At 35.9% G+C, this 12,763-nt stretch overlaps 1 protein-coding gene across 1 annotated transcript in view; it reads right to left on the bottom strand.

Annotated features, from left to right (window-relative positions):
• LOC120432595 (troponin C) overlaps nucleotides 1-12,763 on the bottom strand; it is a 27,322-nt gene extending 14,559 nt beyond the window's left edge. The window contains exons 1-4 of the mRNA XM_039597833.2: nucleotides 12,280-12,763; nucleotides 7,680-7,707; nucleotides 693-836; nucleotides 382-633 (exon numbers count right to left, since the gene is read on the bottom strand). Coding sequence (XP_039453767.1) covers nucleotides 382-633; nucleotides 693-836; nucleotides 7,680-7,707; nucleotides 12,280-12,282 — 427 coding nt within the window. The 5' untranslated portion in view covers nucleotides 12,283-12,763. The remainder of the gene's footprint in view (nucleotides 1-381; nucleotides 634-692; nucleotides 837-7,679; nucleotides 7,708-12,279) is intronic.

Here is a 12,763-nt window from a genome sequence, read left to right as displayed (position 1 = left end):
CGACAACTTGCTAAGTTTGCGAGAATTTGTGCAAATATTTTATTTGTAAAGTTTTTGTGCGAAATAGACAATCAAGAAAACCTGATTTACTTGTTTATCTCTATTATCCTAGTAAATAGCTTCAAATATCACAGCTCAACTTAGTTTTTATAATTTATGTTTGAAGTCAAATTTGAGTTTAGGAAGGAAAAAAAATGATGAGGACTGTGGCTAATAGAGTCAAAACATGTTAAAGAATAAATTTGAAAATAACTTTTTTTCGGGACGATAATTTCATGTTTTTTTGTGAGTTTGTGAAAAACTGAAAAGGTTTTTTTTTGGGAAATTAGGGGATCATTTGTTAAAATTCAGATTGAAATGGTAATTTTTAAGGCCACTCACCGTCAAAGTCAACCGTGCCCGACCCGTCCGAGTCGATCTCCTCGATCATCATGTCCAGATCGTCGTCGGTCAGCTGGTCGTCCAGCTCGCGCAGGATCTCGCGCAGGCAGCTGGTGGGGATGAAGCCGTTGCCCTCCTTGTCGTACAGACGGAACGCCTCCCGCAGCTCCTTCTGCAGCGCTTCCTCGTCCTCCTCCACGATGAACTTGGCCGCGAGCGTCACAAACTCGGAGAACTCGATCTGGCCGGATCCTGCAGAAGAAGGGGGTGAAATTGGCTTCCTGTTGGGGTGAAGAAGGGGGTGAACTTACCATCCTCGTCGACCTCCTCGATCATCTCCTCGAGGATCTTGCTGTTGAAGGGCTGGCCCATCAACCGGAGGATTTCGGCGACCGTCTCGGACGAGATGCTGCCAGTCTTTTCGCGGTCGAAGCTGTTGAAGGCCTTCTGCAGGACTGTTGAGGGTTAACCATGGAAGAGTAACAGGAAGAAAGAAACACATTTCATTAGTCGGGTAGAATTTGTCAACGCCACCTCCGCGGCTTGACGGGCCTGATGGACAGTTACGTGTCCGCCGTGTTAGCCGCTGGCAGGTAATTATTTTGGCAGCTTCCTATTTATTACAAGAGCGTGGTGCGCACCCCGCAGAGTTGGCCAAGTGCCCATGATTTGGGGAGTTCATTAGCTAGTTGAGACCAGTTTTTCACAGCGGCTCTCAACCTTTTTTTCATTGGTTTGTAACATGTGATCTTGATTAATCGCATGTTCCGGAATTTTTATATTTTTTAATTTGATTAATTCACAGATTTTTTTAATCTTTCTTTTTGATTATTTGTTTTTTTTAAATAATCTTTTTCAAGTAAAAAAGTAACCGGTTGAAAAACACTGAGTTTCGTCGCCACGAATGGTTATACTTGAGGGAATTTCAAATGGTTTTAATAATTGGAAACATTGTAGAAGTATGTGTAAAATGAGGAAATGAACCGCAGAATTTGTGTTGGATAATTAGTTTAATTCTGGGCAATAATTTATCAAATTTTTCAAAGAATCTTTGACCTATTCGTTTGATCTTGTTGACATGTTTCGTCTAATTAGTATCAGACATCAACCAGAGTTTAGTGCATCGAGATGTTTCTTAAATACATTTAGGTATCTTTGAAACTACGGGGACTATCGAGTCCGTAAATGCAACAAATTTGGACGGAGAAGACAGCTTGATTCTTGATGCTTCAAAAAATTGATCGCATCCGAGACCATCAAAAGATTCATCGAAATTTTCGCGTTTCATTTAGTGCCACAGTATATTCTCCCTCTGATTTAAAGTCTGATCTCCTTCAACCAAGGAAAACCGGCCAAAAACGTTACGTTCCACGCGATTGCGAAATCCTCGCAGGTCCATTCGCGTATGCGTTTTCCCATCCCAAATCTCAGCATGTGTTTATTTTTCATCCGATTTTACGCATCAGACTGTTCCAAATTTAAGTTTTTCCGCTCTAAATTTAAACCCATTACAGAAATAAAAGATTGAGTTTCAACAAACCTGAATCGAGTCCACAAATTCACACCTCAAGCACAGCTGGCAGCACAACCCACATTAAGTTTTCTTACGATCATCTTAAATCTAGCCGCGCCAACGACGAGTTCATCAACCTTTGCTCGACTTCTAGACAAGATAATCGCAATCTAATTATTCTGAAAGCGTCACCACCGCCAAGACATGCCAAAAATTATGCTCCTAGACTCCGCTAGAGAGAGAGAGAGATCGCAAGTAGGCAGATTCGTCACTGCCATTTGCGCGGCCAATGGGCCGGTTCGGTGAAATGGTTCGGGACTCTGCGGGCATGCTGGGACTATGCGGTAGTGACCTGGCAGCAGAGAACATTAGAAGTTGCCAACACGCGAGACAGAGTTAATGTGGCGAAGCCGGAACAATTATTCTGGTACGGGGGATTTGGGGGATGGGGATTTAGAATCGGTTACGTTACAACAGTCTGGGAGCTGGTTTTGAATCTTGTCGGAATGACTAGTGACTACCCTTTACTAAGCGTATACGCTTAGTGATTTGTCAATTTTTCATGGGTTTTATGTAAACAAATCAAACGTTTGTCACAATCTCATCAGTCGCTACCAGGGTTGTTAAAATATCAAAATATCAGCTCTCAGCAACTACAATTATCCCGCCTGAATATTCATGCCTCAAATACAACTGCTTTTCTCTCCCTATTGAAACTCTCAGTGCCGAACATAGCCGAACACGTTTTCGTGTTTACACACTCGCGATTGACATTTTCCTTTTCTCTCTCATTCCCGCTTGCACGATTCTCCAACCCTCACTGCGTTTAACCATAAAAGCCGGCACAAAACCAATTTCTGCAAGCGCAGTTTTATGGGACGTCATGCGTGGTCGGCTTCTAATAGCCATCTCGCGTTCTCTCATTGCAGTTTTCGGAGAGATTGAGTGACTCAACGGTGAGAATGCATAGTCGAGGAAAAGGGGAGGAGTGATAGAGAGAGAATGATATCGCTGGGAATCACGAGACACAAGAAGAGATCTCACGAGATATAGTTACAGCCACTATACTCTCGGATATTTTTGGTGCAGAGATAATCAATTGACAGCTTTTCTATCACTCATTTGCAACACTGGTCGCTACTGAATAATCTCTTTTCAGATCTCCCTTTCTCTCTTTCTCTCTCTGATTGGCTCGAACAGACCGAGAGCGTTTGTCACTCCAAGCAGATGCAAAATCGTCTGCGATCGGCTGTCTTTCAATCATTGATTCGATCAATGTATTCAAAAACATTTTGCATTTTTTCTGATTGCTCGACATCAAGGACTCATTTGACAGCAATTTGCACCATTCAAAATTCAAATTGACGGCTAACTGTGGCAATGCCAAACGAGTGCTGCGCATGTATATTGTTAGCTTTGCTCCTCTCTGAGCATATTCGTGTGAGACTGTCGCCGAGTAGCGGAGCATGCCAAGCAATTCGAACAAATCGCTGTCTGCTTGTGAATCGCGGAAGCTCACGATTTGTTGCGGACTGACGATTGAAGCGATTTGATCGGCGATGAGCGAGTGATTTAAGGCATTGCATCAATCATAGATAAAAAATGTTTTTTGAATTTTTAAACTGTTGAAGCAGTCACGTTTTGCAATAAAACAAGACACATACTTTATTATTTATGAGATAAGAATACATCACTAAACTGATGAAGCAAAATTATAAACATGAGTTAAGTTGTATTATATTGAAACTTTGACGGTGATGAAATGCTGAAAATAGAAATTTCGCTCATTAATAGACAATCAACTACTCAAGTTTGACTAAATTGAAGTCGCTTAATTCGAAAGAAAATTAAAAAAATACGAATAAAATATAAATAAATTAACCTTCCGGCTCGAAAAATCAAGGGCCAATTTTTTTTCGGAAAGCTTTAAAATTTTATAAGAAATTTGAATACCGTAAACCGGGGTGACATTGATAGGATTTTGAGTTATTTTTGAAATATTTTCCAACTGGTAAGGGGTTTCCCAAGACTATTATTTTTAAAACATGTACTAGGGTAGGCCCCACAAGGTCCATGCACTATTTTTGAAAAAAAAAATTTTTTTCAAAGAGTGTTTAAAAAAATAGTTGCGTTGAAAATTCTTATTTAAATACCGGGGTGACTTTGATAGTCATAGTTTTTGTTGTTAAAACCAGGTTAAAGGTGTTCAAATTTTACTTTTGCGTCGAATGTACCATCGGCAAGGTTGCTGGTATAGTTAAAAAAAACAATGTTTAAATTTAGTTAACTAAGTTTATAAGCTTTTAACAAAATACATATAAATTTTAGGTAAAATTGTTAAAAAGTCAGAATTCTGCCTGAAATTTGTTAAAAATAGTTTTTTTTAAATAAAATTTTAAACTGAATTCGAAGAACGAATCAAAAAATTTCACATTTTGTATAAAATTTGTTCTGCTGAAAATGCCTTCAAAGTAAAATTTTTATTTGATTATGTTTCAAAAACACACAATTTTTATTATTTACAAACTTCGTTTACCTTCTCCTAGTGGAAAATTGTCCGAAGAATCCGAAAATGCATTCCGTTTTCCGATTTGAAATCATGTTCATTGAGAAAATCATGACACTTTGAGATTATGAAAATAATGCTATTTATCAACGTTTTCTTAATTATAGTTAACTAACTTTTTAAACTATTCAAAATTTAATGAAAACTTCTTCTAGAAGTACCTTGAACCTTTCTCTACTCCGGTCAGTATGATTCCATGCAATTCCGTACGTATTTTATTTGTACTCTTCATTTTGCGAAAAATTCTCAAACCTTTCAAAGTCACCCCGTTTTCAGTACAACCAAATGCATTCCTCTGCGTTTAGAATCATTTTTCGAATGTTCAGGGCTCGTAAAAAGTAACTTAAATTTTAGTGAATTTTCAATGCACAGTACCTCACAAAGTTAATTCAGTTATGATTTTTTGTATTCGTCAAATCTTGCAAATCAATTGTACAGATACAATGCATTTTCCATCTTTTTCATTCAAATGATAAATTTCTGGCTTGTATCACAGTGAAAAATTGTGTAAATTTGGAAGCTGCAATTTTGGAAGGTTGAATATTACCTCTTTTATGGTGTAATTTTACCTCAATTTAGACTTAAAAAGTGACATTACACCAGAAAAGTGGTAAAATTACACATTTTCAGAGGTAAAATTACATCTTTTTTCTGACATAAAAGATGTAACCCTTCCCAGATGTAATATTACCATGATTTTTTTTACTGTGTAGTTTATTAGCAATATAAAGGAAATTGTAAAAATTTCTCAAAATATTTTATTGTTATATAAGGGTGCTATTGATGGTAACTTAACAATCAAGTTATTGAATATTGTTTGATGATTTCAATCCAAATTATAAAAGACTGCGATTTTTTTTTGATATTTTGAAATGGTTTTTAAATAACAATTCACACCAATTTCTTTGAACCCATTTATTTGTAGTATATTTTAACAGATATTTCAAGAAATTTTAACTGAAAAGTGTTTTAAATATGACAAAGTCATTTGGAAAATCTTGTGGTAAAAAACAATCTAAAATTTAAAAAACATAAACTCCAAACAAAAATAGTGTTAGAAAAATGAATCGAGATTTCTCCACGATTTTGGTAGTTATTTTCCACAATCATTGTATTAATTTGAAACTAGATAGTGATATTAAAAATATCATTCATAGCTTTTGTCACTCTGCCCTGCTCGAGATTGAAGGGAGAGCAAAAAGATAAGGAATTTTATATTTACAAATTTAAATTCAAATAAGGCTGGTACATTTAAAGTTTTGTTTGGAGGAGGGGGGGGGGTTTCGAAAATCCAAAGAGGAAAAATATTATTGCTAAAAATTTTAATTTTTATAGAAAAAAACTTATGAAATCGATTGTTAACTATTTAGGATGCATTCACAGAAAAAAAATAATGTAAATTTGGAAGCTTCAATTTTGGAAGGTTGAATATTACCTCTTTAATGATGTAATATTACCTCAATTTAGACTGAAAAAGTGACATTACACCAGAAAAGTGGTAAAATTACACATTTCCAGAGGTTAAATAACACCTTTTTTCTGACAAAAAAGATGTACCCCTTCCTAGATGTAATATTACCATGATTTTTTTTTCTGTGTTCAACAACGTATATTTTTTGTATTTTTAATCAAAAAGTGCACTTTTAGGCTTAAAAAATTTGTTTTTGGAGAGCATACATAAAAATAACGGAACAATGTATTAAAATGTATTTTGTCATAGTTTTTCTCTAGCTTGACCAGAGCAGAGTGACAAAAACATTAAATAACATTTGTACTGCCTTTACTAGACTTGTGCAATCATGTTTAATAGTCCATGTTGTAAATAAAAATGTTGAAATCATTTTTTTTAACTTCACAATTTTTATTTCTAAATTATGTTGTTCTCTTCGTCTCTCGGTCTTTCTTTTAACCATAAACAACACAGAAAATAATTGTGTAAATTTGGAAGCTTTAATTTTGGAAGGTTGAATATTACTCCTTTTATGATGTAATTTTACCTCAATTAAGACTGAAAAAGTGACATTACACCAGAAAAGTGGTAAAAATACACATTTTCAGAGGTAAAATTACACATTTTTTCTGACATAAAAGATGTACCCCTTCCCAGATGTAATATTACCATGATTTTTTTTTCTGTGAATGACTTTTTTCAAATTCCTTTAATATTGCGCATACAAATTCAGATGTAAAAGACAATCAATTAAAGAAGACTTTTTTTTTGTGAACAATGGCAATTTTATGTAAGCTCTTTAAAAATAGCTGATAACTTGATCGTTTTAAAAGAGTAATCTCGCTTACTTTTTCTGAAGGTCTTATGTAGATAATAAACCAAAGGCGCATTGGTTGCTTTGAAAATGTAATCTAGAAATATTATTTCCTCTAAAACTTTTTTTTCTCAAAACCAATCGATATTTTTCCCGACTTTCCTCTGCATAAAAGCTCCTTCACGTGGGTGGCCTGATTAAAGAAATCAACACCAGCCAGTCAGCAGCTTGCAAAGTGGCTCGGCTCGACTCCCCCACATGAGTAATGGATCAATTCTCTCGTTTGTTGTGGCAGGTGGCTGACAGGTTGCCAATATCTCGGGCACACGTCGGCGACGCCTCCCCCCCCGTCGATGTTGTGGCCAATTGGCCAAACTGATTTTTTTTCCCGCGCAGCTTCGCAAACAAGACCCGGACCGCGAGCGAGATGAGCGCCGTTGATGAACAACGGATGGCGCGTGACTACGGCCGGACTCCGGATGTAAACAATTTGCTGGCCCACTGACTGAGGATTGATCTGCTTTGTGTCCTCCTACTCCTTCAGCCATTGACAGAGTGGCGGGTGGACCGACGGGTTTCACCAACTGTGTTTTTATGTTTTTTTTTTCTGGGGGGAAAACGGACTATGAATGTATTTTTAGTCACTTTCGCTAGTTTCGGGGCCACACACTTCAGAAGACGTTTCAGCTCTGCTTCTTCGGAACAACCACGATTATTATTAATGGCTGGACGTCAGCCGTGTAACTTTTCCTCAGAGTGCGGCAGAAGAAAAAAAAAACGGGAAAAAACATTTCTTCGAAACGGAAAATTTGTGTCAAGTGCCGGTATTAAATTTTGGCCAAATGGCAGATGCGAGCACGCTGCGTATTTTGGGTCGTTTTACGACTCAATTTTATAACAGATTCTTCCTCCAGAATAATATTAGAATACTGCCGGTTTTACACCGTATACTCACTTGCAATCTGTTCTGCTGGGAGATCATCCTGCAAAAAAAAAAGAAGAAAAGGGTTAGTTTTGAGCCACTTCAGCAAACCCCGAAATGGAGCCGCATGGTGTAGCTGTAGGACGTCTCAAATGGAAACACGAGTTTGCAATAGGGGTTTCCTGTTGACGACGAGTCGGGGACAGATTTAGGTCATTCAGAGGCCACCTTGTCGAAAGTTGTTGTTGCGATGTACAGCTAAATGAGGATGCTCTAGGCCACGTGTAAATGTAAACAAACATCAGCATCATCGACACACGGGAAATGTTTTGGGCGGACGAAGATGTGGGGGATGTCTATTTTGGAAACAGGGTTTGCGAAATAATTTCCACACGTAAGGGCTGCAAATGGACTGGAGTTTTTTTTGTTGAAAATATAGACATTTTTGTTTGGTTTTGAATCATTGATTTGCCATTTTAATTGAAAAAACTTTGAATGGGCGATATGGTAAATTTGCTTTACATGCTATGGAGGTCAAATAAACCAACTTTTAAACTACCGTCAACTGGGGTGAATTGGGACAGCAGTTTAAACCATGTTAGAGCTAAATATTTTTATTTTTATGGTTGGTTTCGGATAGAACAGACTCAAACCAACAAAATGTGTACACCCAAATTCCATTTTAAAACCTTTAAGTGTTCTGCTAACTAACTGCTGTCCCTATTCAGACTGTAGTCCCGATTCGCCCCAGATGACGGTACGAAAATTATGCAAAAATTAAAAATTGAAATTATGAGCCATTTCAGTGAAAAAAGTGTTTTAAAATGCATTATATATTGTCTAGTTGTTTTGCAATCAAAGGCTTCCAAAATGTTTCTATGTTTTGTCGAAAAAAAAGAGTTTCTGCGGTGAAATGAAAATTCATGAAAATTCAAAATATTTTTAAACGAACCCAAATATGCTGAATAGGGCATTTTAAATTGTTTTCATATGAAAAGACTTCTTTGTTAATTAATTTTTTAAGATTTTATTCAAAGAAGAGCCAAAAAAAAAATTTTTTTTTTTAAAACATTGACAAAGTCACATCAACCGAGAAAAATCATCAAACCTAAGATTAGCCTAAAAATTGTTGTTCTTTCCATTGCATTTTGATGATTTAAAATTGGTTTCAAAAATGACTTTTAGGGAATTTTCAGAACGAACCCCGTTTGAAGTGGAGTTGGGGTCGGATGTGCTGGTATTGCTCGGCAAAAACAACTTTTTTCAAAACCTGTTCTAAAGATTCCTATAAAATCACAGTTTTTTTTTATTTCTCGAGTGTATTTTGAATTATTTTCTCTTTTTTTTTTCAAGGAATGTTTCAGTTAGAACTATTTTATTTAAAAGAAATGCTAAGATTCTGCTTTTTAAATCAATTCTCGCTTTCGTTCGAATTTTCCAAATACTAAGCCCACTTTTGCAGAAATTTATCAATTATTTTTATAAGGCAACTTTCCCTTTGACCAAGTTATTTTTAGGGACTTGTTTAGGATATTTAACTAGTAAAAGTTGTAATTTTACAACACAAATATTAACTTTGTTTTACCAAGGGCTGCAAAATACTGCATGGAAATTACCAATTCCATAATTGTGGGATGATATTTAAGGCTAGTGATTTTTCGCGATTTCACGGAAACCGTGTATTCCGTGAAATTTGTCCTTGTCCGTTAAATCCGGTCAATACTGTGAAATGCCGCGAAATTTGAAAAATGATTTGAAAAATTGCTCCTCAGTGTATGAAAATTTTATGTTTGAATTGAAACAAACCACAAGACGAGCATTTTCGAAGCAGTTGTTAAAATAAATTAAAAAAATATTGCTTGGTTAATTTATATCTCATTTTTGAAGATATTAACCATAAAATATCTCTATCAAAATGCTGATTTTCTACATGTAAATATACAGCGAAATGACGTTTGATTGCAACATGCCATGGAAATCACAATGTGAAACACATGTGAAAGAAAACGCAAATTTCAGCTTTTTTATTTTTAAAATTTAGTAAAATATTGATTTGAATGTTTTAGGTAGAAGTGAAGATTTTTATTCTATTTTAAAATATAATACATTCTGATAAAATTTGCAATTTTAATGTATTTTTAAATACTGCAAAAACTGTTTGATATGGAGCTTTGAATAAACCAATTCGAAATAATCAATTATTAATGATGTAATAAATTAATTCTTATTCTACTTTTGGTGAATTAAGAATGGTTTTTGTTTGGAGAGACTATGGCAAATTATTTTGATATTTAAATTGTAAAGTCTTTCAGACTGGACAAAATTGAGCTCATACAAAATTGCATTGAATATTTTGTGCCTGGGGGTAATATTTTGTTCTTTGAAGTATTGTTTATTCTCAAACTAACTTTCCTCTTCACAATAATATTAAAAGAATTTATTTTTGCATTGGTTTCAAGCAAATTTTCGAGAACCGTAAAATTGTAATGTTTTGTAATTGACATGCCGCGAAATATCAATTTTTGAGCCATTGAAAATCACTAGCCCTTTGATATTGTTTTTTTCACTGTTACGAAACACCCGATTTTTGCTGATTGTTCCACAATAGCATTTACACTCGAAATTTACAATTTTAGTTATTGGCTGGAAATTCACTAAAATTGATTTCTGTCGATTGAGCGTGTTCAACGAGTCCAAATCTATCATACTTTGACGAAACTAAAACGTTTACTGACATCAACTTCGAAAATGTTGATTTGTGTAATTATCGATTTTATATGATATTTGGAACATTAAACGTAATCTAAACTGTTCGGAATAATAGGAATGACTGAAACAGCATTGAAGATATTTGAAAAGAACTCATTGCTCATTCAATTGGTTAAACAGAATGAGGTCTCTGAAACATTATTTTTTAAAAGATGCAAACATCAAAATTTTACAGATTTAAATCGATTAATCTGCTAGTAAAAAACAGTCGAATCTCTGGTTGGCAATCTTCGCTTTCTAAGTATATCACCTTCTATTTTTTTTCAAATTGTTTTTTCAAATCCCTCCAAACTACATTGTTCGATGCTTTTTCTTGTACAATATCCACTCTAACTCGAAGAACCCCTTCTTCGATGGTCCCTTAGATTTTTTTTATCCAAAATTACTTTTCTCTTGCCATTACTTTCTCTATTTAGTAAAACAAACGTTGAATTTGCTTGTTAGCTAAATTTTACGATAAAATATTACGTAAAAAAGCAAAGTAATCCACTTTAACGACCCCCGGGTCTTTTGTGGTCTCTGTTGCAAGTTTCTGCTCATTTCTAGGCGTCCGAAGGTTATGTGTGGTGAGTCACTCAAAACCTCTTTTACGCTAATGGACCGACGTTTTACTTCCCCATCCGATAGAAGGCGTGGTCAGGCAAATCTCGTCTCGAAAAATGCCACCGGGTCCGTCTGGGATTGAACCCAGGCCATACTGGGGTTCAGAGGCTACCACGCTAACCACTAAACCACCGGACCCGGCGGTACGTGTCTTCGATAAAATTTCACTTACATTTTAGTGAAATATGTAAAATTACAAAACAGGAAAAATAAATACAATTTTTAAGAGGTTTTTTTTTGACACAAACAGTGTCAACATTCCCAGATGTAATATACCCAAGACACTATTATATGCGAAACAGAGCTTTGAAAGAGAGTTTGACTTCCAATTAGATCAAACTTTTTTTTCAGTGGGGTTTCAATTTGCATCGTTCTGTAAACTGATTTTTCTCTTGCTCGATGGTTTCTTCGATATTGACAGAAAAAGAGGCTTTTCCAACAGTTCTCAGTAGAAAAGTTCCTAACATCTTTGAATTGCCTATGTAACATTTTGTAGCAGAAATATGTAATTATTATAAAGCACACATTGAATTAAATTAAAAAGCATTAACTTGCTTTTCCCCAACTGTACTACCCAACAGAACTTCTCAGCCCAGGTATTGAAATGTATTACTTTTCGATTCAGTAGAAGAGAAAAGTATTCTGTTTCGTCGCTCGAGAATGAGGTCGAAATGGGGTCGCAAAACTCTAAATTGATGTTAAAAACAAGATAATTTAAAAAATAAGTTTTTTTTTGTTCGTGATTCGATTATCTGAAGTCCCATACAAACCTTCGGACAATCGAACTTCGGATAATAGAAATTTTGGATAATCGAGTGTGGACTATAGTTTCACGACGAAATTGTAAAAAAAAACCTTCTTTTTAAGAATGTCTTATATTCTTAACCCACCGGCAGGCGCATAAGTGTACTTTGTACACACTTTGTAACGGCACTTGTATGAAACGCCAAAACACGCAACTTCCGAAAGGTTAACAGCAAAAAATTGTTCCATTAAGAATATTTTTATATAGTCATTATTTTTCAACAAATTTCATGTTTACAACAAGGCTTAAACTTTTTTTGGAAAACTCCATAGCTCAATGCTTGGATAACCGAACTGAAAGCTGTATCCTTGGGTTTATTCCTCATCCTCATTTATTCATTTTTCACTCTAACTCCCCAGAGTTCCACAAATCACCATGCGCCTCCACCTGTTTGCACTCCATCACAGCTAGTGTTTTCCGGCACTTTTCCCCAGTGCAGTGCCCCACTATACTAACCATTGTTGGCTGTTGGTCGGCTTACGCGCACACGGACAAAAGGGAAACACAATCAGGAGCAAAATAATCACTGTCACTTAAAATGCGCCAAAGGTTGCGCTGGACTGGGCTGCTTCACACGACCGAGGACGACGTACTCGACCGATTTGCGCTGAGGTTCTTCCGTTCGACACGACCCGAAAACACCGACTGAACCGGCTCTGCTGCAAGTTCTCTAGAGTCTAGTTTTCCCCTCGCTGGTCCCAGATGGTGAGTTTGTAACGCACTATACTGTCGTCGGGTTTTTTTTCGGTGGAAAATTAATTCTTTTTCTTCTTCTTTTCTCCAAGATTTACAGTCTAGACACTAATACTTGGAAATACTTTTTTTTCTTCCTCTGGATCTCCACAAGGCGTTTTTCCAACGCGATGACGGTTGATGATGATTTTCCGAGAGTTTTTCCTCCACAGCAGCGTGAAAATTCACGTTACGATCTGCAGCGATG

This window comes from Culex pipiens, chromosome 3 (genome assembly GCF_016801865.2).
Source record: "Culex pipiens pallens isolate TS chromosome 3, TS_CPP_V2, whole genome shotgun sequence".
Taxonomy (NCBI): Eukaryota; Metazoa; Arthropoda; class Insecta; order Diptera; family Culicidae; genus Culex; species Culex pipiens.
Note: the sequence above shows the minus strand (reverse complement) of the source record. Positions and strands in the feature narration are given on the sequence as shown.